This window comes from Lepisosteus oculatus, chromosome 10 (assembly GCF_040954835.1).
Source record: "Lepisosteus oculatus isolate fLepOcu1 chromosome 10, fLepOcu1.hap2, whole genome shotgun sequence".
Taxonomy (NCBI): Eukaryota; Metazoa; Chordata; class Actinopteri; order Semionotiformes; family Lepisosteidae; genus Lepisosteus; species Lepisosteus oculatus.
The window spans coordinates 2694363-2722059 of record NC_090705.1 but is presented as its reverse complement, the minus strand read 5'-3'; the positions used below and the strand labels follow the sequence as shown (position 1 = coordinate 2722059).

General features: G+C 36.9%; 1 protein-coding gene across 3 annotated transcripts in view; it reads right to left on the bottom strand.

Annotated features, from left to right (window-relative positions):
- Positions 1–27697, bottom strand: part of dgkb (diacylglycerol kinase, beta) — a 109696-nt gene that overhangs the window by 53570 nt on the left and 28429 nt on the right. For all 3 annotated transcript variants that reach the window (XM_006636183.3, XM_015357777.2, XM_015357774.2), the window contains exons 10-19: positions 24394–24511; positions 22680–22768; positions 22345–22461; positions 20020–20118; positions 16939–17052; positions 13930–14003; positions 11932–12006; positions 8217–8302; positions 6663–6752; positions 4402–4562 (exon numbers count right to left, since the gene is read on the bottom strand). In XM_006636183.3, the coding sequence (XP_006636246.1) occupies positions 4402–4562; positions 6663–6752; positions 8217–8302; positions 11932–12006; positions 13930–14003; positions 16939–17052; positions 20020–20118; positions 22345–22461; positions 22680–22768; positions 24394–24511 (1023 nt within the window). The remainder of the gene's footprint in view (positions 1–4401; positions 4563–6662; positions 6753–8216; positions 8303–11931; positions 12007–13929; positions 14004–16938; positions 17053–20019; positions 20119–22344; positions 22462–22679; positions 22769–24393; positions 24512–27697) is intronic.

Here is a 27697-nt window from a genome sequence, read left to right as displayed (position 1 = left end):
TGAGCACTGTGACAAAAAATTGTGTTGATACATTTTTAACAAGATAAAAATTTGCAGTCGCTTTTACGCAATGTTTTATATTATTATGTTACTTGAGAAAGAGTTAGAAAAGAGAGGGGACTGCAGTCAGAACTGATGCTACTGTCCAAAAGTAAAACATGAACCAAAGAGCACAAGTGGAAAGTACTTGGAAGTCCATTTAAAACTGAGAACAGGAGGCACATCTTTATAGGCAGGGTAGTGGGAGTCTGGAAAAAGCTACCCAGCCATATTGTTGAAGACATTATCCCAGCTACTAACTGCTAAATACACTAGATGGGCAGAATGGTATCCTCTTGCTTTTAGTGTTTTCCCTTGTGTAATTAAAATGACATTATATGCACACAATTGCATACAGTATTATCATTTTATTACCTTTGTTGTCATTTTCCTAAACAGGACCACCATCTTTTTATTTCTTTGTGCCATTGCAGTTATTGAAAATGTAACACTGACAAATGGTATAAATTGGGAATAACAACTCACCACAACATATCCAAATACATCTACTTCAACAAGATTAAAGAATTACTTCCATTAATGTGATCTTAGAAAATACAATCCGATAGTGCTCACCGAAGAACAATTTGGTGCTCCATTCCAGGATGAATCACACAGCAAATCTATTCATGTCTATATCTTCCCTACATGAACTGACACAGCAGGATTGCACAGTCTGGTAGACATTTTAAGCCAAACCTGACCTTAAATCATGACATTGGATCAGCCTATTGACTTCTTTAATTAAAGTACTGCTGCTGACATGTTATCCGTCAACTGCAAAACTGACTGAAAAAAGCAGCGAAAAGTGCAAGAAAGATCCATAGCTGGAATAGGCAGAGAGCAGTCCAGAATATTCAAACGCACATTTCAACGTGAAAGGAAACAGTGACTTTAAAATGGGAATCCTTGGTTGGAAAGTTCAGAATCTTTCAGCATAATCTGGACTTTATAGTATGAAGCATCTGGTATGATTTTCGCAAGGATACATGAAAAAAAACAGTCTTTTTAATTTAAAGTGATGTTGATTATCTGACTTTTATAAAGCAAAGTTTTCCAGCCATGCTCCCATCCACTAACTTGCATTCTATTAATATATTATATTATATTTTCTCCATAGAGACATTTATATGTGCAGTGTAGAATGCACGCATGCACAAACACAATATCTGACAGGTGTAATCCTGTTTTGATTCTTAGTCAGCTTTTGTCCTGAGCCAAGTGGTCTTTCTGTACCTCTGCACTTTGGTTGTTAACATATTCATGGTTTTTCTTCATTTATATTTGGTTTCATATGCATTTATATCTATTCTCCAAGTAATTATGGCTCGGCTCAGCACTAATCTTCCTCATGTTAATTTTTTAAACAACATATGACAACTGACAGTATGGGTCTTACTGTCAAGTTGGATATAAAATATCGTGTTTAATGCCACTGTGATTTCAGAACATTGAACATACAGTACAGCCTCTAATGCTCAAATCAACAGCTTTATTCTTTTATATAAACCCTAGCTCGCCCCTTGCAGTACATCACATGTCACAGAGCAGACCAATTAAGAGCACTGAGCCTTGCCCCTTAAATAGGACTTAACCCTTAGCCCTGGCCACAAGGGCCAAAGTCCTTGACTCTAAGGCAGAGGCTACAGGAGCTGAATATATCATTGCCTTTTTGTGCTTTGAGTTAATCACTTGCTGAGTCAATAAATCCAACAATACAACAATGAAGTAAAATGTCCATTACAATATAAAATGAAAGCAATCAAAACGTTTATAACAACAACAATAATTACAACCTCTGTGTTTTATTTTTTTCAGAAATATATCAAAGCACTTCTTTGCTAATAAGGTCCAGACAGAAACTCAAAAATGAAAACACAGTGCTGATTTTCAAACTGGGAAAAGACTGAGCTTAAGTGACCTCAGGGGCTTTTCTCAGTTTTTCTGACTTTCCAACAAGCATCTGGTTTTCTTCTGAATAGGAAAAAAAGGTATGTTAAGCTATGATGAACCACCATATTTCTAATATAAGTTAAAATGTGGGCACAAATTCATGCTTAGGCTAGGATAGTTATTTGTCCTGCTCTACAGTTCCTTGAAACCTGGACCATAAATGGTACTTTTCAATTCTGGATTATTAGACATGTGTGATGTCATGATGTGATGCTTCTTGAAGTCTGCTGCTAAAAAAAAACACATTTCTGCTCTCCTGTGTGGTGAACAGCAGGAACGTCATGTAAAAGCAGTCGATCAGTTCATTTCCAAACTGGTTTCTATCCAACACCTTGAGAATAATGAAGGAAATGGTTTTTCAAAAGACACTCAGTTTTAGACTCTGGATTAAATGACTTAAACTGTAAAGTACATATTCTATATAAATGCAGTAATTAAAAAACTCATTCATCTTTTTAAAGCCAGGACAATATTCTAAATGTATTCCAGATTTAGCTTCACTTGAAAAGCCAACATCAGGATGGAACCACTGATCACTGGTAATGTGGTGTTGAAGCTCAGTACAGGAGCACCAGTGCTGCATTAGGAGAAACTGCACAGTGGAAAATTGCATTCTCTGTCACCTGATATCAGCAAAACTACTCCACACCAAAGAGAAAGGAGTTCCTGCAATGCATTTAAAGTTAAACTTGTTTATTAATTGTTTGCTGACTGCTGATATCTTGGTGTGTGCTCATAACATTCGTTCACTAACCTGAGGCCATTGGATTTTCCTTTCAAACACCCTCTCAATACTGCATGAATGAACTTTAATTTTGCAGGAGATTAAAGGGTGATAACTCTCGTAAAAAAAATCAATGAACAAATGCGAGTTATAGCAGAAAGCCCTGGTCCTGTAGTCCACCTGAGGTCTCAGTTATTTAACTGAACAAATTTGTTTTTAAGATGAACACATACAGTAAATTGTTGGAAGGTTTTATAGAGGTAATAATTTTAAAAACACCTACAAACTCGTTGGGGTGGTGTTCCTCTAGGCTGCTAGCGCACTTTTCTGTAAATGTCTAAAAAATAATAGTTAGCAGAGATGTCCAGAATTAATGATTTTCATCACTTCTGTTTTGTAAGCATAAGGTTTGGTACTCTACAGAAGAGGGCAAAAGTATTGACTCACCCGCTGGAGCAAGGTTTTATTCACAAAATACTGACATATCTAAGCAAAGATTAAACTCATAAAAGAATGGTTAGTAAATCACTCTACTGTTTAAATCATTTTTTGAGGGGACTGTTTGGCTACAGATTCTTACCGTATGATTACAATAAGTGCTGACACAATAATGCATTAGACATAATTCAGGATTTTCAATGACTACCTACCCTGTTTGGGCCAAGATGACAGCGGGTCAGGGAAGATAACTGCTACATTATTTGAATAACATTTGTGAATGCATGCATCATTATCCCAGCATCACTTTTTAATAGCAGTTGTGAGGATGACAGCGTAGCTTAATCTGCAAATGTCAATTACCATCATTCCACTGGCATTTAGCTATAATGGCTAATATGTAAGACACATAATCTGCATCATTAGGAAAATTTGAAAGAAGTCAGAATCAGAGCATGCCTGCAATACATTGTTACTTGTAAATATGTATAGGCAGTAAGCATTTTTCTTCCAGTCGGAAATCAATTAATAAACACTGAAGTATAAGAACGTGTGTCCTGCAAATACCTTCAACATTGTGACAAGCAGGCTGTTCTCTCTTTCTAAAACATCCTAAATGTCTACAAAATGTCCACCCCTTTGTTTTTAAAGTAGACTGATGGCTGCTCTTTTTGCAACGATGAAAAATACATGCTACCCTATTGTGCAAAAAAACAACAATGTGGATTTAAACACTTATGGCATAATGCTTTAAACACTTAAACACACTTACAGAGGTGTTAAACTCATTTTATGAAATACACACAAAACATGACAGTAAAAAATATTGCAATGAATAATAAATTAATGAAAATAATAAGCTTTGCTTTAACTCTGTGCACAGCTTCTGTCCTGTACTTTGCAGAAAGCAATGAGCATGTACAGTATGTATATACACACTTTGGTCAATATAGTCATTGATAACTAAAAGTAATAGCACTAGTTCAGTCATCCAATCTGTCACACAGTGCAGAGTTTGAATATGTAAAACATTAGGAATAATATGTTTCCTGTGTCACTGGAGTGATTTTTTTCAGTAAATGCAAAAGTTAAACACAACAGAAATGAAAGAGACTAAATTCTAAATATAATAAATTATTTAGTAATCACCTAACATCTGCATTTAGCTGGCACAATGTTAAGCAAGGAATGTAATTTCAGCAGCATCCTTTGCAGAATACAGTATGTCCATGCTCACAAAGACTTACCACTCCAATGGAGAAGTAATTGTTTACTATGCTGTAAGGCACAGGGTCACCCTTTTCATCCTTGTCATTAGGAATCACCTCAATCTTCCACCGGTCAAGCAGGACCTCTGTACTGTTTTCAATATCTTTTAGAAATTTAAGCAGACTCTCTCCTTCATAGCCTATAAAATACGGCAAAATATGCCAGTTCAGAAGATTGTACTTTACTTTGGCTACTGGCATTTCAGAAGAAGATGAATGATTGTTACACATGCTATCATTAAATTTATAACTAACATTAACTTCAAACATCAACTCAGAATAAAAATGAAGAGACAACAGCATTGGATATTTTTTCATGAATCAGTTAGATTTATAAAGTGACTGTTCAATTACATCCACTTTAATGACGTAGTGCACAAACATTTTGCAACATGTCTGTGACCTACAGTATACATTTTGTAAAAGCTTCATCCAATTCAGGGTGACGGGGGAGCCAGAGCCTATCCTGGCAAGCAACAGGCGCAAGGCAGGATACACCTTGGATGGGACGCCAGGCCATTATAGGGCAGACACAGGCCTGCACACACTTACACCAGGGCCAAGTTTCCCAGGAGCCAAGTAACCTACAACTTATGTATTTGGCCAATGTATTTCCAAATCCAATGTTTTGGGATTTTAGCACATCCTTCTAAAACAACACATTACTATTCTTCTGTAAGGTGCCATGACTGAAAATGTCTGACAGAAACCAGGTACTTGGGATTGGAAATAATGAAAGGTCCCAGGAGTGGTTTGTCTCAGTGTCCACCCAGCATCTTTCTGTCACGATATTAGTTCCCCCTCCTTAAGGGTGCTCCAGCCCTTTCACTCAAGACTTTATTCTCTGCACCTTTTTCCCATTCCCAGCCCACCTTAAAAGCCAGGCGCTGACGCTCATCCGGGCTCTGCATCTGATTTCCATATCGTGCGAGTCCGGGACCTTTAACTCGCCTGGTCCCGTTAAGGTTTTAACCTCTGTTCCCGTTCCTGTTCCCCGTCCGCCGGTTCCGACCCGGTCTTCGTGGTTTTTAATTCTTTGTTCTGATGGATCTCCTGGTTTTGGACTTACCCTTGCGTTTTGGATATTCCCTAAGGACTACTCTCTCGTATTGTTCGCCTCGGCCACACCTCCCCCATACACCAGCACACCTTGGACACGCCCCCCTGTCTTCAGCCCCGTATTCCTGCATGACGTTTCCCTAGTGTTTCCCCACTCCGTCGGACTGTGTCGTCCGCATAGGGTCCGGAAAGAACTGTTCGTTACATTTCTCATCTGCTGTTCTGACACTACTGGGACACCTTCTGTTAAAGACCTGTGTAACCAGTTTGATTTTCCAGATCCATAGTTGACACCATCATCAGAACTTTCTACCATGACATTTGGTGAAGAACAGGCCAGTGACAGGCCAGGCCAGTATGGTGTGTCGCATGGTAAGACACAAACATTAGGATTAGGAGCTGCACAACAGAACACATAGTCTGCTAAGGTTGGAAGTCTAGTTTTGGGATCTGAAAGAAGGCCAAAGCCCATAGAGAACAAATGACATGTAGGGTTTGTAGTGAAGTTACAGTTCACTGACACACTCCAGGGTGCAGGAGTCCAACCCAGCAATTAAAGATTAGCAGCAGTATTTTGAACTTTATTCTGTTATGCACAGGGAACCAGTTCAAGAAAGCCAAAACACGAGAGATTGTGTATTTTATTTGATGTATTTTAGAGCATCCCCCAGCATGAGCTATATATAATAAAGGCCATAAACGACTACTGCATACATCTGCTTCTCTGTATCAGAATAGTAGAGACATGAGCAGTATTACAAAGCCAAAAATTAAGACACCTTCATTACAGCATGAATCGTGATTGTCAACTTCAAGATGCAAACTGCAAGGTCAAAGATGAGATCAGGAATTCTGAGCTGGATTGGAACAATTTAGAACAAGCCAGGTAGTATTTGCTTAATCTCAAGAATTTGGGGTTTCATCAGCACAGAAAAGAAAACAGATACCATATCTACACACAATCCGACTGAACGTGATCAGATCCGGAAATGACGCCAGATGTGACCAACTTGTTTAGAGGAATACAGGAAAGCATAAAACACCAGTTAGCAGTCAGTGGTAAACCAGTAATAACCCTGACAATCTGAAATAATACAGTGTCTTTCCACACCAGGGTTATTGGCATCATGAGTTTCAGTGTGTTTCTACGAAGACACATATACAGTATGTGTGGATCTTACCTCCTCCCCATCGCAAACATCTTGCCAGATCATTCCCTGTCCCAAGAGGCAGTATACACACTGGAGGATTCTTATTGAGATTTGCTTTATCTGCAAAAGATAAGCAGTTTGAATATCCACAGAATCAAGCTCAAAATGTAGAAATATAGTGGATCATTTCATATCATATCATATTGATGAGTTGTCTGTATAATTACAAAACGTGTATACCCATAATAAGGAAAGCTTGTAAAATCACTGTGCCTGATCTATATTGTAATATGTTGTTATGTATTTTTAATTTTCCTCTTTGTGGTAAATTAAAGACGTTCCCAGAATAATAATATACTGTACATGTTAATACATTTGTGTTTTTTTTTTGCTGTTGAATATGAAGCAAGTTTCAGAAATAAAACTTTGTGGTAAAAAAAGGAAGGCACAATAAAATGTCACCAGCTCCCATTTGGAAGTTTTTATGGAAATTTGAGGATTCTGATATTAATAAAAATAAGCAGCTGCTCAACTGGTTTTACTGAGAAACCTGGAGTTCAGAGAAATGTAGAAGATTTGGGTGAGCTCATCTACTAGATTCTGCAATGACAGTTCCTTTAATGCCGAGAGAAGAGAGGTGAAAAACAGAAAAAGCAGTTTTGTCATAAACAACAAAAAAATCCTCAGTAAGCATCTAACATTAAGGACTTTTGCTCATTTACAAATTACAGCTACACGAAGCTCCCACAGAACTGCTAACTGTTAAAAAAGCAGCTGAAGGTGATCAGTAAAATGATTTAACACACTGATCTGTTTTTAAACCTACAAAACAGCTAGGCGGAGTGGATGCTTGCTCAATTAACATATTTCACAAGTGGATTGTTAAATGTGTAGATAGTAATGAGAGGTTTTAATGTTTAATGTTACCTAGCTTTGGGGTGTCACCATGTTTTTTCCTGAACATTATGTTCAATATGAATATTTATTTAGTTAATTTGGTCTGAACAAAATTATTTTTCTGCTCCATTCTAACACCGGAGCCATACATACAGTACAGAATACTGACTTCAAACATATAACGTTATTGTTTAAGGTAAAATACATTCCTAGGTGTAACTTTGGTGGTATTAAGAATAAATTAAGGGCTTACTTTCATCATATAAGTATAAGATCAGTATTTCATGAAATCTCCAGAGACTTGCAAAAAAATAATCCTTGGCCAAAAAACAGACATGAAAACTTCACCTCACGTTTTCTCAAGCTTATGTTGTGTTTAATTAAGAAGAAACACAGACAAGTTGAAAATTTCAACATAATTCTTTGAGGATGCTAATTTAATCTGTAATATAATACATTAAAACACTTATATTTGATGTTGTAAAATTAGTTTTGTCTTTTTTTTCCATTTTAACACAGGAGTAGGAAAATTACATAAATTAAAAGTTTCATGAACACAGCCCTATGCCCAGTTCAATTTAAAGAGTTACAGACTTATGATGAGAAAACACAATAACACGGACATGTACAGTAAGTACAGTACATTGTAGGGTACACTATAATTCTCAAAATACAAAAGCTTCTCACCTATGAAATCCAGAATCCATCCAACAGTTCCATCTCCCCCACACGCAAGTACTCGGAAATCTGGAACCTCTCGGAAGAAATTTAATCTGTGAAACAGAAGACATTCCTCATATAGATTTACATATTAGTCATTCCATGTTAAATCAAGCAAAATTCTGGGGTTTATAACGTCCCCCTCTGCATCACAATCAGTTGAAAAATGCAAAAGAACTCTAGAGCACACAGACAGACTGCACATCTCTTTTCTGGGCTCTGTCTTTAACCACTCCAGCATAACAGCAGAAGAAGAATCACGACAGACTTTTTTTAATCTTTTCTTTTTTGGGACAATAATGTTGAAATTTGTATTTATGCCCCCAAAAAGAAAAGATAAAAAAAGGTTCTAGACTTTTCAATTGAACTTTTTGTGTACTAATTAGATGCTTAGTGATTGAATTATAATGCAATTATTAAAACATTTTATGCATTTATGTTCTCTTTCTCGCTTTATTTTTCTTTCTTTCGCTCATTCTGAAGGATCCTTAAGTGCTTTACCACGTATAAAAGGAATTACACACATTTCATCCACCAGGGAGCTGCACAGTACTAGTGCTGGTCACACTGAAGCACTTATAGACCTCTGAAATGTAAAATAGGTGAAATGATGCCCCTTTGGTTTGTATCGCCTTTTCACTAGTACAAAAAGATTCAGCTAAAGTTGCACAAAGTTGGACAGAAATGCAAATTCCCATTGTGCCATGAGTTCAGGCCCCTACTAACCTCTTGTTTGGCAGATGGTAGAACTGTACAATTTCTCGTTATAAATCGAATCTCTCCAACATAATTAGATCACTGTACAATTTCTCGTTATAAATCGATTCCCCTCCAACATAATTAGTTCCATTTTACAATTTACACATCCAAAATATGTTGGATTTTTTCAAAAGGCCCTGCCGTATGTTTGCATTTTGTTCGTAAATTAGCATCAGAGCCTTCAAAGGTTAGCCAGGGAAAGGCAGCTGCATTTGTTGTTCAAATGTTTCTATCATTGTAAAAAGACACAAGAAAAATTGAATTTTTGACAATTATTCATCCATAAAACGAGCATGGTCACAGGATAATTTGATCAGAACAGGAAATGGTCAACCAAAGTTCTTCCGTTCCCCTGCAGTAATAGCCCCGTAACCTAATGAGGAAGCCTCTGGCAGGCATGCGGTAAGTAAATGAGCTGCACAAGTTTTCTCCTTTGGGAATTCATAAGATTTGACAGGCATAACCCCAGAATACTGTGAACTAAAAGGGAAATGCGGAGAAATCTGTACTTCAAAAAACACATTTAATTTACTGTTGCGATTCTAACTCAGTCCTTAATTAACATTAAAGAGAACGGATTATGTCAGTATGCGATTTTAACAAGTCCCCTAACAGTAGCGCTAATTTAAACTTTGCCATATACACTTAAAGAATATTGATACAGTAGTGTGTTCAGTCAGCTGACCAGGTGCACTGCCTATTATGCAACAAGTAGCCAGCTTGAGCTTTATTTACTGTGACACGTGTCAGTTGGGACAGATAATGCAGTTGCTTCCAGAGCCTCAACATTATGAAGTAAAATAACATCATCTTAGTAAGAAAATATACTGATACACAATGAAAACACAGAATCAGGTTCTACATCAATATTTCGTGGGGAACATACAGTACATAATGTTATTTCTATTTAAATAGGGAGCTTATACAGTACATTTGTTGATAGTCTGACCAGTACTCTTGTTTGGGATAACAAAATACTGAGCTCGAGTCATGTGATTTTGTAGAAATGCCTGTCCTTCAGTTATTGCAGGCTTGAGTCTGAGTCACGTCACTGTCCGACTGTGACCGAAATTCTCAAATTTGCAGAGCTCCACTGAGGGTATGGCAGGGTTAGTCGCCCCGCACTCAGCCTGCAGCTCCCTGAGCACGGTAGAGTGTTTCAGTCAATAACCAATGCTACTTTGCCTTCGACAGGAACAAGCCAACCAGCAAGGTGGTGGAAGTAAGATAATGTGGGGCGGAATCTCTTTTAACAAATAACCATATGGGTACAATAAGATTGAGGCCAGCCTTACTGCTCAGTGATATACTGACAAAGTTCTTGAGCCAACGGTTTTTCCTATTCCTACCATCCACACTGGAAGTGTAGATTCACCAGACTTGTCTACACGAGATCACATAGTGTGACATCAACTGCAGGACTGTGAAAGAACAATGTCGAGGTCCTCAACGGCCACATTTTCCTACTGACCTGAGCCCAACAAAATGTCTGTGGGACCACCTCTCTGATGCGATCAACTGTAACCAGCCGTCTTTCCTAGCTGGAAGGAATATCCTTATCCCACAGCAGCCTGTACGGAGGCTGATCAGGTCTGTGCGCCAAAGCTGCCATCATTGTGTTAGTAGTTGGAAATGTCATAGCATATTACAGTTAGCAATGAGTCTCATTTCGACAATGAGTCATTTCTTACTGAAACTATATCAGAATTCTTTGATCTTCACTTTTGTGTTTTTTTTTTTTTTTAGTTTAGTTTATTGAATTCATTAGACCTAAGTGTTGTATTTCATTTGTTTTAGGTTATATGATCTGGGTTTGTAGTTACTCTAATGCAGTACTCAATCCTACAGGACCAAAAACCTGGAGTACTCCAAGATCAGGATTCAGAACTACTGCTCTACTGAATTAAAAACTCTCCAGACTGTATTTTGTAAACATACATTAAAAGGTAAAGTGTGTATACAATCAATGGAAATACATAGCAGGAAGTTGTTCATTTGTCCTATTTAATGTACAATGTGGCTTTTCTGCACAGATGGTTTAGTTATTTTTATCCCATTAGTCCCTTCACTGAATCTGACCATTTGCTTAAATCATCATATTTTATTATAATTTGCAAAAGTTTTTACATTAGCTGAAAGGTGATCTCATTTTAATTGTGCAGTACCATTTTTGGCTCTCTGATTTTTGTACTCTGCTTATTTAAATATAAAAAATTCAAAATGCTTAAAGTGACTGATTTCTTTGGCCATGAGTTACATAGCATTTCAAGTGGTCAATACTTTCCATTTAGTGATTAACATAAGTTAATTGTCTATTTAACAATACGGTTGTGAAATGCCTTATGATGTTTATTACCAAATTTTATCTGCACATACCTTCAAGGCCAGCATTTGTGTTTCTACACTTTCTTGAAAAATGCTCCCAAAAATACAAAACAATTTGTTTTCCCCACACATAAATGAACTGTTCATCTTCCACCTCACAGTTATTCATGCATGCCACGGATGAGCACTTCTATATTGGCATATCAGTAGGAATATTTTGCTGTCATTTGTATGCGCCATCACACTTGAAGCTGAGCTGATATCGCTCAGCTTGCCCTGTCATTTATATTTCTTACTTACTCCACCTGCCAGACTCACAAGCCCTTCCCTGTAGACCAAAAAGGCCCTTTCTCACTTGAGATGTTTATATTAAGATATCTGTAATACATCTATCATTCTCTAGCGCACGAAAAGTTCGACGCTCTTACTAAGGCAAATTCTTGGACATAAGGATTCTCTAAATGATTTTTCTCAACATGAGAATCTAAGCAAGAGAAGCATTTACTCTGTTTAAGGGGGAAAGTCCCCCTAAAGCATACTGTAGCAACAAAATGTTGCTTTTTTAAAGGAAACATTTCTCATTTGTTTTTTAACTTACCCTGGCATAGGCCCAGTTTTAGCAAGATTGTAGACTTGACGAGGGTTGAGGAGATACTGAAACTTTCTGTAGATCCTGAAAACATAATGGCATAAAAAACAAATGTATTAAATTCACTGTATATCATTTTCTATTGCAATCTATTAAGGTGCTTTATCTCATCTTTAATGTGGTTGGTGTCAAGACAGTTCTGATTGACTGACATGTGGGCTACTATAATCCATTTAATCCTGCTATAAATAACCACTTAAAAGCCCAGACCAGGAAAAGTAAAGCTACTAACCTCCATAAAATACACACAAAAAAAGAAATATGTTCAGAAAACAGTACTGAGATCTAATATTTAAAAACCTATCTAGGAATTAAATAGCAATGAAATTCTTTACCAAAAAACTGCAAAGATGAATCAATGCATTTTAAGAAAGTATTCAGTGTTTTACCTCAACAAATATTTTTTTATTTTTATTATGTCACATAAACAATGATCATCTTTATCTATCAGACTTACTTTGCAACATTCCATGGCTTTAAAAAGACCACCTTTATTAAGAACACTTGATCTTTTAAAGATGATTTAATTTAAAACAGAAATAACGCAAGAGTACGATTGTAAATAAAAAAGAAATCATGGTATAAAGTTGAATTAATAATGTGCAGTAAATGTTACACAGATATAAAAGGTATACAAAACAGCAGAAACAGAGGCAGCCTAAGAAACAGAACAAAATTAATTAGAACTATGATCCAACAGTGACCTTGGCAACAAGGTAAAAAAGACTGATATAATGATTGCGGTCAGAAACCATGTACACAGTCTTAATAAAACAGTAGCCATACCTTTTAACAAAACAATGAGCAAAATATCCTAGATAACTTTCTTTGGATATGGTGCAGTAGATATGGAGAACATACTGTGTTAAATTGGAATCATTTTTCGAGATATTTGAATTATTTTATGATGTCACCTCTAAATGTGTTTTTCTAAATGTGTAGAAAAAATAATTTAGTATATGTTGAATATTAAATATAACTAATTGGGATATGTTGAAATATTTCTGTGCTTTTTTAAATCTAATGGAATGATACAATTGTGACCTGTATTTTCCTTAATTTCCACAGTTAATTAGGGTACTACAGAAACAATCTATAATCTAGACCTTTCTTTTATCCATATATGCTTAGCAACAATTTGTAGGGAAGATTCGGACAAAATGCGGACAAACTTTACATCCAGATTTAATTTGTTGTCAGCATGTTTGTCCTGTGAGGCTACTTTACAAAGCTAAAAGCTTTTCTAGAAAGGAGGCATTTATTTAAAGTAATTCCTGAAGAAATCTTCAGCTTTAAAAACAGCATTCAGGGGTGCATAATTCAGCTTCCTTCAAAGTTTAATACAAGTCCGTTAAACTATGGTTCTCTTCAATGCTGTGATGTAGCTTTTGGAAAGCAGCGGAAAAGCACTTTGCACAAAGACACGCTAAGCACACACCAGCTTTAACAGTGGTTAGGTCATCAGGAGAATGCCCTGAGGGTAAGTCATTAGTAAGACTAATTCATTCTAATTTCTATTTCATTATAACAACTGGGCCAAGTCATATTTTGATCACATAATTTTAAAAAATGAAACCGGAGTAATAAAGGGGGAAAATGAATATTCCTAAGTAATAACCCTATTAGTTCAAGGAGTAGAAACAGGTCTGAATTCACAGAGCAGCAGAGGGATGACATCAACAAGGATGTGTCAAGAGGCAGTGGTCTATCGTAACATTGCTGTTGTCCAGTTCTTCCAGGCAAACTTATCGATTAAAGATATTTGACGCAAGGATGCGTGTCTTCCACATATTCTACATTCATCTTGCAAGGACAAATAATAAGCTCTGTACTGTTCTTCAAAATGTTAACAAACTACTGCAGAAATAATCAGAGAAAAAGTATCTCAACTTTAGTTAATAATATGCTTACTGTAATACAGGCTCATTTTAAGAGCAGTTGGATTACCTTTCTCCTTGCTTTCCTCCACTTTTAGGATTCACAAAGACAAGGAGAGGATGGGTTCCAGCTATTGTAGTGATCTAAAAAAAACAGCAATATGAATACAATGCAATGACAATAGAAAAATAAATATAAATGTTTATAAATATATAAATAAAACTCTTCCAATCTCTTTTGTTTTGCTCAGTATATTTGTTCTTAAAAGTTTGATGACCTCTTTTCAAGCAATGAAAAAAGCTGTTTTACAGAAAATGCCTTGGTTAAGAAAATGATTGTTCAAGGTAATAAATACACATTTATCATTAATGATAATGCTGTCTGTCCATTATTTAACACTCTAGTGAACAGCTTCATGGAAAGTAAAAAATAGTAGACATTTGTCTTTCAACATGCAGGTGACATTTACATGTTTAGAAATTGTTCAGAACTGTGCCCCAGAACACAGCGTTTCATAAAAGTGACAAGGAGACACGGAAAACTTTTGGCCAAGTGTGTCACGCGGCCTTTCAGGTAACAAGGAAAAAAACTCTGCTTGGATTAATAAGGACATAAATGGAAATGGATAACCTGATCATGTTCAGATTTGATACAGTAGGAAACAGAATCAAATGAAGGCAACTTTCACCAATTAGTGAAAAAAACAGACTAACATGAAGAACATAATTATACTGTATGTATGCCTAACATTTTCATGTAGGGTAAAATTGTCCAATGACGGTGACAAAGCACTGTAAAGGAAGGCGTGCAATGAATAAATTTAAGATGCCTTAAAAGAAACAGGTTTGAATTTAAATACTTGTGCTGCCCACAGCCTTAGAGCAACCTTCCTGGAAAACACATGGTACTCAGCTGTTAACACTGGAGTGAACTGCTCTTTTTCTGACAAACAGAAGAAGATTGGTATGCAAGGTACATGTCTGCATTGGAGTTTATGCACCCTGTCACCATAACAACTATAATACTTCAGAAACTAATGAAACACAAGTAGCCTTCATTTGTGAAAATGTTTATTCACTTTCTGCTTTCTGTGAGCTCAGTGTGCACTGATGATTCTGCAAATGACAAAGATAAAGCACTTAACTACCTTAGTCCAATGTCCCGGTAGACCTAGGTAAATTAATGAGCCTCATCCAAAGGTTATGAGTGATCTATTACTTCCTCTAATTATAAATAATAATCCTGATTATTATGCTGGTTAGCAAGAAAGAACAGAGATGAATGTTATTAAATATGATTAATCGTCTTCTCTGAGCCATGTGGATCACTTTTGTCATCAAGTTAGCCTGTTTCAATTCATGTGAACTCCTTATTACTGTAATTGTCATTATGATTATTATCTTCAGTTTTTCTGATAGTTTTCCATGGTGAATACTGGACAGAATACATATGCCCCTTCCAGGTTTCACATCAATATCTCCCATAGCAGATGGGGTCATTAATATTTTGATTGTACAGTATGTTGAAAACAAGAATGAAAAGCCGAAAAAGGTTTGGATTACCTGAATTTGAGTCTCACAAACCCTGTTAAAATGTTTTGATAAAGGAAAGTTTGAATAGTCACTTACTGCATATCTCACATTTAGAAGAAACCACTTGAAACGGAGCCTGAAATAAAGTACCTACTAATTTTAAGACACACAGATATTGACGTTTTTGGATAATTTATTTTCAGCTTTTTTGATCAGGTAAACTGGCAAGCTCAGAATTAAAAGCACCCATTGTAATATCAATATTGTTTTATGTACTTCATAGATAGTTGTGTACATAAATTGTAATTAGGGAATGCAATGTTCCACTGGACTGTCATAAGCAGTCCCCCATAATATTATCACTATGTATGTTATCACTAACTATGGCTGAAAAGCTGATCAGCACATTTGTGTTTTCCCAAATTGACTACTGTAATGCTCTACTCTCTGGGGTATCTAGATCTACATTGGCCCAACTGCGGTATGTCCAAAATTCAGCAGCCAGAATCCTGGCCAGGTCTAGTGCAAGTGATCACATTACTCCTATCCTGAAGTCCTTGCTCTGGCTTCCTGTCAAATTCCAAAATCTTCATGCTCGCCTATAAGGCTCTGCATGGCTTGACATGTACCTGTTTGAACTATTATCGCCCTACTCCCCACCTCGCAACCTTCGCTCTTCTAATTCTGGTCTCCTAACTGTCCCCCAAGCCTGTCTACACTCTAGGGGTGACAGAGCCTTCTCCTGTTATGCCCCCAAGCTCTGGAACTCTCTCCCCAAGGATATCAGAGAGTCACCTTCTCTAAACTCCTTCAAATCCAGACTCAAAACCTTTACTTAACTCAGAGCTTTTAGTTAACTGGTTCCATTCTTTACCCCTCTGCTCCTACTTTACTTAGTACCACCATCCACAGTCTCCTCTGTGTATTGTAATTGTGTTTTATCTTGTGTATTCTTTTTATTTATTGTTGTTGGCATTCTGTAAAGTGCTTTGAGAAGCCACCTTTAAAGGCACTATATAAAATAAAGTTTATTATTATTATAATTCCTGAAAACTGCAAAGAGACACATGGGACTGGAGCACATTGATAAGGAGAACAGAAGACATGGTTAATGTATCAATTCAGATGTCCTCATGGGTGTACAGACAAAGGCTGACAAGTAAAAAAATACCACTATAAATGGGAAGGAGAAATTCCAAGCTTCAGGACAGTACTGAACCAAAGAGACAGGTGGAAACTTTCACATCTTGTAAGAAGATCACGTCACCACAGACACCTAATGGAATTCTTGCAGCAGAAATCAGTAGCTGGACCAACCCACTGTTAGGGGCTATAATCTATATATATAATATTTCATTAATAAAAAATAATTAGAACTGTATATAGTGTATATATAGGATTTTTTGAAAGTAAAATCATAATAACGCAAAGCTGTCACATACCCTGTTTGCAGCACTAGAAATAAGTTTTTGTTTTGCTCTTGCTTCTGTCTTAATTTCAATAAGATATGGCAGCTGATGCAAAAACATGAAGCCATGAAACGCACCTGGAGCCCTTGACCGTCCACAGTAACAGAATTGGCTCTTTGCATCTTTGCTCTGTCCCCTGATCTCTTCGTCTGACCCGAAACACCGTCTCTTTTCAGAGTCGCCTGCCTTTCCTGGAAGAAAGTCATAACACCTTTCAGGCTGACAAGGAGACAAGTTACAAAACGAGGACACTTGTTGAAAGCTCTGCTCGGTGGAACTCTTCTGGCAGAGGAGCCCCCTTCACACGGAATGAGCCAGGGAGCTGCTCTAAGAGTGAAGTTGGGATGCGGGGATGGATGCAAGGGAGGTTCACAAAGGGGTGCTTGGAAGATGAGAAGTAGGAGATGGAAAGTGGGTGACATCAGAATTTGACCTCATCCCAAACAACATTTAAATGAAAATACTGTTCATGTTGCTACATTACTTATATACAGTATATATATTTGATATTCATGAATACTATATACAGTATACACTACAGTATGTTTCCACTCCAAAACCAAAGCTCTGTGTGCAACATTTGTCATTTTCTTTACTTTGGTACAAATACATTTATGTGTGTCATTTAATCATGAAAAACTAAAGTTTGTAATGCATTTTATTTAGTCTGCATATACGGTAGTATCATATCATATCTAGGGTCTCTACTCCACTTACTCATTTAGGAATGTAGTCTGAAAATTCTGAGTTTCACACAGAATTTAGAAACATTAAATATGCAGCCACATACTGTATATTGTGTATGTACAGTACAAAACCAAGATATTACAAAAAAATAAAAACAAATTGATGTACAGAACTTGACTTTGGGGGATCAGACATTTTTCTTTGGTTGAATCATCTTCTAAAGTGATACTGTAAGTCTGGTGACATTTTTTGGAATCATGGGATATGTGTAGCACCAGCAACAAAATCAACAACATTTTCCCCTTTGAAAGTATCAGAGCCGCCCATTGTATCTCCTCAGACAGACACCTAGTGTAAATTGCATTGTCACAAAGATAACTTTGTTTTCTCTGCTGGTTAGTGTTCCAGCTGACAGTATATAACTTTTTTCACACCAGTTGTAAAATATTCTTAGGGCTGTGTTTTATAGGTTACAATGAGTGTTTTAACAGGTACATTTTTTACAAAGATTTAACAGGTTCTGAAAAGATTTTACATATATTATGCAGGGTATCTACCTTACAAGTTAAAAGGTGCCAGCATATATATTCAACTTTTACACCACACATGTCCTTGATGATCTGTAAATTTGCCTTTATAAAGAATGTGCTAATTCACTTCAGCTCACGAGCTCTTAAAATAGCTTGGCCATCATTGTCTGAAAAACCTACCAGTGTGTCTCTGACCATTGCAGTTTTAGACTTTACTGTATATATATATAATATAACCCTACACAAGTATTTTAGAAAGAAGCTTTAGACATTTATTTTAGAAAGTGGACTCTTATGCTTACTACCCATACATTGCATGAACTTTGGCTTTTGTATAGCCTGACAAAGTTATTTCATTAAGTTTTTTTAAAAGTACTGAATCTAATATGGATAACCAATAATTTTGCAGACAGATATCAGGACCTGTCCAACAAGCTGTATACCGTGTGAAATTCTCAAGAACTCTTCAGTAGCACTTCATTTACATGTTGCTTCATAATGGCTTCATAATCCCTTCATAACTGCTATACACAATGTTATAATCAAATGCATAATGTACAGCGACATGAGCAAATGACATAACATGTGCCAACCTCATGACACAGAGTGAATGTCACATGCATCGTGCCAAGCACTCAAAATGACCTTGTTGTCATTTGCAGGCGTCCCTGTAAAGTATTATACACGTGTCTTCTATAGCAGTTATGGAGGGATTATGAAGCCATTTAGTACCGACATTCAATTACAGCGTGACCTACTCTTTTAGATTGCTTTGCGTAATGCCTTTTTTGCTTTGCATGTAAACCATAATGGATGCAGAAAATCGCAATGACAAAAGATAGAGCACTGATCTGAAATTAATTTTAGAACATACAGGTTGTGAGAGGTTTACTATGTTTATGTGTATTGTGTTTACAGGAAGTTTGTCTGTGTTCGTTGTCAAAACCATGAGGACAAAGAGAAATAAGCATTAGTAAAATATGAACGTTTTTAAACTTAAATTTACCTCGGGAGGAACAGCCAACACAACTAACAGAACATACAAAGAACAGAAGTTGATGAATTATCGCTGTTAGTTACTGTGGGGGTTCATAGAACGTTCAGTATCTGTTACCATTCGCCTAATTTATTTGTTGCTGAGAATGCTCATTTGTTAAGGTTCATGCCTGCAGTTTCACTAATTTGGATTATCCTAATTTAACTTAATCCAAATAATCTTGTTCTTATTATTATTTGATATACTTTGCCCACTCTGAGCCACATTGTGGGAGAAATAATAGATGAAACCGCACCTCTAATTTTACATTGCATGGTAAAAAAAAATGTTCATTTTAAAAAATGGATTTTTGAAATAAATCGAATTGACACAGCCCAGTTGTTCTACCCCTTTAATCTCAGAATGATTGGGTTTTTTTAGGTGTGTTTGCATTTAGCAGTTTGCAAAACTTTCAGCTTCTCTCACATTTTGCTTTGCCAGATAAAAGCACAGGAAGAAACAATTAGAATTAAACCCTGTTTTCTTTGCTTGTCTTCTAACTCTTACCTGTCCATTGCTACAATCTCTCCATAATCGGACAATGGTTGGAAAAATAACTAAATGACTGTAAGTCATTTTTGTTACTGCTGTATGTTACTATGGGGCAGAGTTAATTTTCATTGTCCAGATATAAAGGACAGGTGATGCTTAATATAAGGGGTAATTTTATACGTTACACATACTGTATTGCATGATTTTGAATTTTTCTCAAAATTAAATACAGTATACTATACATACATGGAATATGATGTAATTGAAATATACCATAAACACCAAGATTCATAGAAGAACAAATCAATATCAGCAGCAAAACTGGCAATATTTTGTTACAATTTTCTTACTACAGTATCTACTACTTTCTCTGTGTTTGTTACAGTACAAAAAGCAGAGATAGACAAACTCACCAGCACTACTGGACAGATCGTCGTAGGAGGCAAGATGTGGTCTTTCAGCACCCCACAGTCACATTCAGGTTTCATGTGTGATGCACACTTGTTGTGAAGCTAATACAGTAAATAAAAAACAATTTGATACATTATACAGTAGGTACATTGTATGCAATACAAATAACATTAAACACAATACCTAGATTAAATCACAGATATGTTGTGGTAGCCATCATTAAATCTAATGCTCAAAGATTGGAATTCAAATCGAATTTATTATTTAAAGTGATAACAATTAGTGATTATTAATTTTACATTTATTAAGACTGAACAGAAGCAAATAGGAAATGGTTATAAGCTGTGTAGTGTTTACTACTTTGCTCTTATATTTTCTTCTATTTTCATTTACAGTCGCTGGCCATTCAGAGGGCTAGTGACTGTTCTGCAAAATTCCATGACAGGGGTTCATTTTTACCATTTACGTAGCTAATTAATTAGTCCTGATTGGTTCCAGTTAGCTAATGAAGGATCCCTGGTCTCAGCATCCCATTGCTCTTCTGTTCAGAAACTAGGAGAGTAAAATCCTTATCTGATTAGCCTTCTTCATTATTTATCTTGAAGATGCTTCGATTTCTTAAAAATGTTTTGGGTTGACAGTCTGCTAACATGGACATTCTAAAAGTTAAGCATATGGCACTTAAAATGCAATCATAAACCTCTTTGTTATAATTCTAAAAAGCAGAAAGCAAATTGTAAATCCTGTCTCTGTTTACTGAGAGAAAGGTGTCTAAGGCATAAAAATTAAAATCTTACAGGGGCTGATTTAGCTGGTATCAAAGCTTAACTGAAGGATAATTTAACAACATGGTAATCTGTCGCGTTCGTCATGCTAATTCTCATCTCCAGCAGTGAGGCTACTTGTACAATAATTAATGCACACCAGGCCACATAACATTAAATAAATGTATCTCAATAAGTGCTTGAAATTCAGTGATAATTAGCAGCACTGCTTCTCTGTGACACGCATGCTTGTCTATGAAAAATTGCTTAATCTTCTTATTAATCTCTGAGGTCTCTTGTCAAACTGAACCAGTTTTTGTGAAGAATAAGAAAATAAAGTTATCTATTTCTTCAAAAAAATATCTGATAATATTATACTCTTTTTGATTTATAACACATTTACCTGATCTCTAGATATTCTGTTAAAGTGTATTTTATATTTAAGATTTTCCATCAAAACAATCAGAGGTTGCTGAAGAAAAAAAAGTAGCCTTCTAATACAGTTATTATTCCATTTGATTGTATCTCATCAGTTTTAGTGAAACACATTGTGAAACCTACAGTATTTCAATGAAGAGTGCAAAAACACAGTCCAAGGTGTGAGACCTTTCAAAAAAGCAGTTTTTGCTGATTTTAGTTGGGGTAGATGGAGAAATAGTTACTGTTTTGTTAGCCTCTTTTGTTTCTAGCCTTTCTTATGTTTTAACATGTCAGGAAAAAAGTAACAGAAGCTGCACAGAAAAAAATAATGGAATAAAAATGAAAACAAAAAGCAAAATGAAAATACCTAACTATAAAATATAGCGTGTTTTTTCACGTTTGAATTATAGTGCAACTTGGAAGCAGGGAGAGTGTTTTTTGGCATATTATTAATTATTTAAATTCATAAAGTCCATGAATTCTATAGTTTTGTATCTCAGGAAGTAGTTGATTATGTTGTGACATCAGTACCAAATGCAACAGTTCACTTAACTGGCATTGCAGTACAGTTCATTGCATATTTATGGGAGGAGAACAATTCTGACAATTAGCATTTTAAAATTAGTACTTTGAAAGCTATGCATGAATTGACCAACAGTTTAAATGAAATTCTGTTACAATCATTTCAACCTGTCAGAAGACATCTTACTAGCCAAAAAGCTCCTGAACAGGGCTTATATTGTCTTATATTTTATGCACTTGCAGACACATACAGTAATTGCTGTGAGATCTTAAACTTATTTTCAGAAAACTGAAAAACTCATGCATTCTATTATTTGAAAGAATAAAGGACATGAAAGTGAAAGTTGTCAGCTGGCTTCCTCTCAATTTTAACCTCTCTTGTGTTCTAATAATATGTTCTAATAGGTTCCAATAAAAGCAATTAAATGGGTATTTTACTTCTTTCATTATATGAGCGGGACCTGACTGTAAGAGAGTCAATGCATTAATCTCAGTTACAATTTGTAACTATTACAATGTGAATTAAATAACATTGTATTCAAAATGTACTCATTAGAATAGTCTTAGTAGGATATTTAAAGAGGCTGAATTCTCCGCTTCATTTCTCTGAGGTTTACTTACGGTAATTTGGCACCAAACACAGTGAAGTCCAGTGAGGCCCTGGTAACATTTGATGTTTTTATGACATTTGTCACATTTTGTTGGGCAATTTCCTTCCACCCAAAAATGATGCATCACCTGTATACAGTCACATATGAGAAAAAAATATGTTATGCATACCCTTTTCACAGCCTTGCTGTCTGCTGTTTAAACCTTGCTAATCTTTCAATTAGCTGTGCTAAATATTAACATTTTGCGTTAATTCCATTAGCTGTGAAAGGGGCTTTCAAATAAAGCTCCATGGCACAAAGCTGCTGAGATGCATGCATTTTTCTCAACACTTGAATCTGACTTACTTCAGCGTTCTTTTTGGACTTGACGTAAGTTTTGATACAGGATGGAGGAGCCCTGGCTACACACCGTTCATGAACTGTGTACTTGCAAACTGGAAAACAAAAATTATTTTTATATAGTAATGCATATTAAATTTGAGCACACCTGAGAACATTCCATATCTACCGGTCATTGTCCAAGCTTATATTGGTAATGTAATAGCAAAAGATAGGGGGGTGGGAATGCGTTAGGAAAGCTCATAATTTTTTACTTCATGAGAATGGTGCTTATAGACAAAGACCGCCCCTAGATAGGGAATAGACTAACACAGGGGTCCTCTGGAAGATGAAGGGTCAGAGACACATACAGTATATACTGTATAACCAAAATGGAAGAGCTCTTTGATTCCAGCAAAGGTTAAAGAAATCAATTATTAAATGCACTTAATACCAAGCTAAGTAAACACTTGTGAGTGAATATCTGTACATATATTCAATAACCTTTAAAAAGTATAATGTGTTTCATTCTTGGTTAAAAGGATATATACACCCTTGATGACTTGAGATCAACTGTGTCACTGTACGTGATGGCACTGAGTGAATTCTTAATGCTGGATGGAGCAGATCAGGGTCTCATTATGTGCTATAAAGTACTCTGCTCGAGGGCTTTTCTGACTCTGCAATCCATACAACATCTGCTTCTCAAAAGTCAAGTTCGCAGGTAAGCCCAGTCTGGCAATTAAAAGCGTCTTCCACTTGTTCATTCAATCAAATACTGAATTCTTCCTAATTTGTGTTTTTTGTCATTTCCTGCTGGTCTCTTGCTGCTGTTGCATTTATAAATGCATTTTTTTTCCAATGTCTTTGGCAATGTGATGTTAAGTGTCGCTAAAACAGCTCAGAGAAGTACTTTTAAATATTCAGAATCTATGTGAGCACTGTTTCAAGATTATAAATTAATGCAGATGTGTTGTGAAAGTAGACAACTATTGTCTCAATGCTTTTGGTCCTGTAGCTTGTACGAAAAAATATTTTTTCCAAAAACAGATGAAGAATCAGCCCAGGGCCTTTTGAAATGTACAGTATCACTTGGTATCACACACCATGCATCAGTAAAACCTCACTGGAACTTTATGAAACAACTATCAAATCACCTACACAATATTTGGTAGTTCCTGAGTAAAATTGGCACATGACAGTTTTGCGTAAAAAAAGTAGACTTTAAACTGATTGGTAGTAAACAGATACAGTAGTGTGCATGAATGTTTATCCATCTGTTATCTGACCACTTCCTCCAATTCATGGTCACAGGGGAGACAGAGCCCATCCCAGCAAGAAATGGGCACAAGGCTGTGTACACCCTGGACAGGACGCCAGTCCATCACAGGGCACAGGCAGGGTACACCCTGGACAGGACACCAGTCCATCACAGGGCACAAGGCCATGTACACCCTGGACAGGATACCAGTCCATCACAGGCAGACAGAGAGACACAGGGCAGACACAGAGTGGTAGATAAAGCTTGAAAGGTTAATAGATTTATACTGTATATACTGTACTGTACAAATTTAAGAGCCTAGGTGTGGGGAACATGATGATCATCAAATCCATGAATTAATATCAGCTGACATCAAATATATTTACTATGAGAAAATATTCCAAAGGGACTGAGTACATTAATATAAAACACGAGTAATCTGAATTTTTTTTTGTGAGATCTAAGGCATATGATACTTACATGAACAGCAGAGCCCTTGCTTTCCCAGTCCAATCAGCATGTTCAAACACAGGTTGCAGTAGGCAGGCTTGTTAAAATGCTTAAGTCTCCAAATGTGTTGCCCATCATCCTTTACGTTCTAAAAGTAAAAGAGTTGTTTTTAATAAGATACACTAATTACATTTTGAATTACACCTGACAGGAAAGTGAAGCATCCTAAAACTTTACATGGGAATATATGGGCAGAGCTATCACAATTTCCTCATCTCGCTGAGACAATCAGAGGTGTTCTTATTTTCATAAAGACTTTCACAATGGAACGTGCAGCGTTTGCACCGACAAGTTAAACAACTTGCAGGAATGAAGCACCATATTTTTGAGTGCATTGATGTTTTGATGATAAATCACATGTGGGCTGTAATACTCTAGTAATGGAACAGATTGGGAATTGAATTGTACAAATGTATACCGTTCTGCTCATACTTTGAAAAGTGGCAGGTATATCCTTTTCCAGTTATTATTTCTACATTTAAGTTCCATGTAAAATGGTCTGCCCCCTGTTTTATCACAGCCAAAAAGCTTTTAAGCCACCCACACATGGCCAATTCTTCTGTCAGATTCTTTCACAATACAGGTGTCATATCTAATTCAGTATCTCCTGGAAATCTGTATCCCCTTCCGAAATGCTCACATGCTGTTAAAATCTTTCCCCCTTACACTCTCAGGGAGGCAGGATTTATGTCATCCTCCAAGTATAAAATGATTTATATGTAACACATAAGGACAAAAGGGTGGCAGAGTGGTGCATTGGTCAGCATTGCTGCCTCGCAGCCCTGGGTCCCTGGGTTCAGTTCTGAACCTGAGGTGCTATCTGAGAGGAGTTTGCATGTTCTGCCCGTGTTCGTGTGGGTTTGCTCCAGGTGCTCTGCTTTCCCCCCACTGTTCAAAAACATACTGGTAGGTCAGTTGGCTTCTGGGACAATTGAGAGTGTGAGAGAGTGTGTACAGAATGTGGTTTGTGTCTGTCTGCATTCTGATGGACTGGTGTCCTGTCCAGGGTGTACCCTGCCTGGTGCCCATTACTTGCCAGGATAGGCTCCAACTTCCTCATGATCCTGAAACAGATGAAGCGGTTAGAAAATGGCATAAGGACAAGGCACATAACCTTCAGCTTAAGTTTTTAAAACCTTAAAAACCGATAGAGACATCCACAAACAATGAGCTCCTTTTTTGTCCATATGGCTGAAACACATACAGTACACAGCCCCTGCATCATGAGGCATCCTGGAAAGTGTTATGAAATGTGCATTTGGAGGGTGATGCAGATTTCTGAACTGGATACAACACCGGCACAGAACCTTAAACCTCACCTTTTTATTACTTTAAAACTGCTTGCAATTTGAAAAAAAATCCATGATATATGAATGCTGTATTTCTGGGATATGTGATCCCTTTTGCCTTATGTAGTGTGTGGGTGTGTGTGTGTGTGTGTGTGTGAGACCGAAAACAGTTATGAATGGAATTTAAGGGTGTACAGTACAAATATTTTTATTTGACAGTGTTTATAACACAATCACACTCTTAATTTCGCTATCCTTCACACCTGCAAGCAAATACTAAAAGACAATTCCTAGAGTGACCTCTAGTGGCACAATACTGTATAACTAAACCTCAAGCAAGATCGTTTTCTCGAAAATCATAGCGTGAATTAATGTCAAAACTGGTATATTATAAATAAATTTAAACCAAGAAATGTACAAAAATAGTCTAGGAAGGAGAATTTCATTTTTAGCAGCAGGGCACTGGCAGAGAATTTGAGGTAGTGGCGCAGAAACGTCAGAGCTCTGCTGCCCTCTAGTGACAGACTGAGAGATATCTCTACACGTTATGGGATACTGATTTGTTTTTACTGCGTCCTTTAGCAACAGATGAAAAAAGCATTTTAACAAAGCACAACATACAGAAGCTTCTCCTCTTCCCATGCGGTTTTCTTTGGAAAAAGAAACTGTGGATCAGAGGAGTGCTGATTGTATAGAGTAAATAGTTGGGCCAGGCAGAAAGATTTCTCTTGGGTTCAGACATCACTCCATACCCCAATATCCTTTCATTGATATGCGAGAAATTACAGTATTCTACAGTAAATATCCTACTGCTGGCCTATCTGCTTCTGGACACCCAGAGACCCCCAAGTACAGTGAGTCAAGGGGCAATGGAGGTCTGTGAAGATTTGACATCATGAACCCAGAGAACATCTTTAAACAGGGGAGGACATTATTATGGTGGGACGTCTGCTGCACTGCTGAATGCTGTTTTCTAAACTCTGTTAGGATAAGACTGTCAAAACAGAAAACGCACACAGATTATTACCCTTGACACCCAGATTCTAAGAGAAAAACGACATGATCTTAACGAGTAGGCTTCTGTCAAAATTCGAAAACCATTGCTGTGTTTATGTTCTGTGTTCAGATTGCAGAACTATACTTAATTTAACCATCTCCATGCTGACACGCAAATTAACCTATTTAAATGATACCGTATTCTCACAAGTACTTTCATATGTATCAGAATGGTTCTTATTCCAGGTACAGGTTATCCCGCAGCCTATCCCAGAAGCATGGCAAGCAAGGCGGTACCACATCCTGGATGGGAAGTCAGTCTGTCGCAGGGCACCAACACGCATTCAGAGGCAATACGGTGACACCAGTTATCCTAGCAAGCATGTTTTGGGAATGCGGGAATACATAGGAAACACCTGGAAAACCCATGGTTTTCTGGAACACGGAAACAGGAAGAATTCTTGAAGAATTCAGAAACAGGGACCCCACTCAGAGTCCCTGATGGAAGCCAGGACTCAGCAGCTGTGACTCACCCACATGTTGCCCATGAAAATATTTTTACTAACTTACTGCATGGCTTTTCTGTGGCCCTCTGTGTCGCCAAGACAGAACTGTTAAAATTATATTATACAATATTTTACATCATCTGTAAGAAAGAGCAATGGTCACCCCTTTGTGGGTGTCAAAGCTATATTAGGTAAAAATAACTAATACCTATGGGCAGAGGGGCTGGCTAAGGATCTGCTCCTGCAAGGTTGCCAGTTCAAATCCCGTGGCCAGCAGAGGAATCCTATTCTGTTGGGTCCCTGAGCAAGGCCCTTAACCCCAGCTGCTCCAGGAGCGCTGTACAATGGCTGACCCTGCGCTCTGACCCCAAGCGTCTCTCCCTGTCTGTGTGTCTCATGGAGAGCAAGCTGGGGTGTGCGAAAAGACAAATTCCTAATGCAAGAAATTGTATATGGCCAACAAAGTGATCTTATTTTACAAAG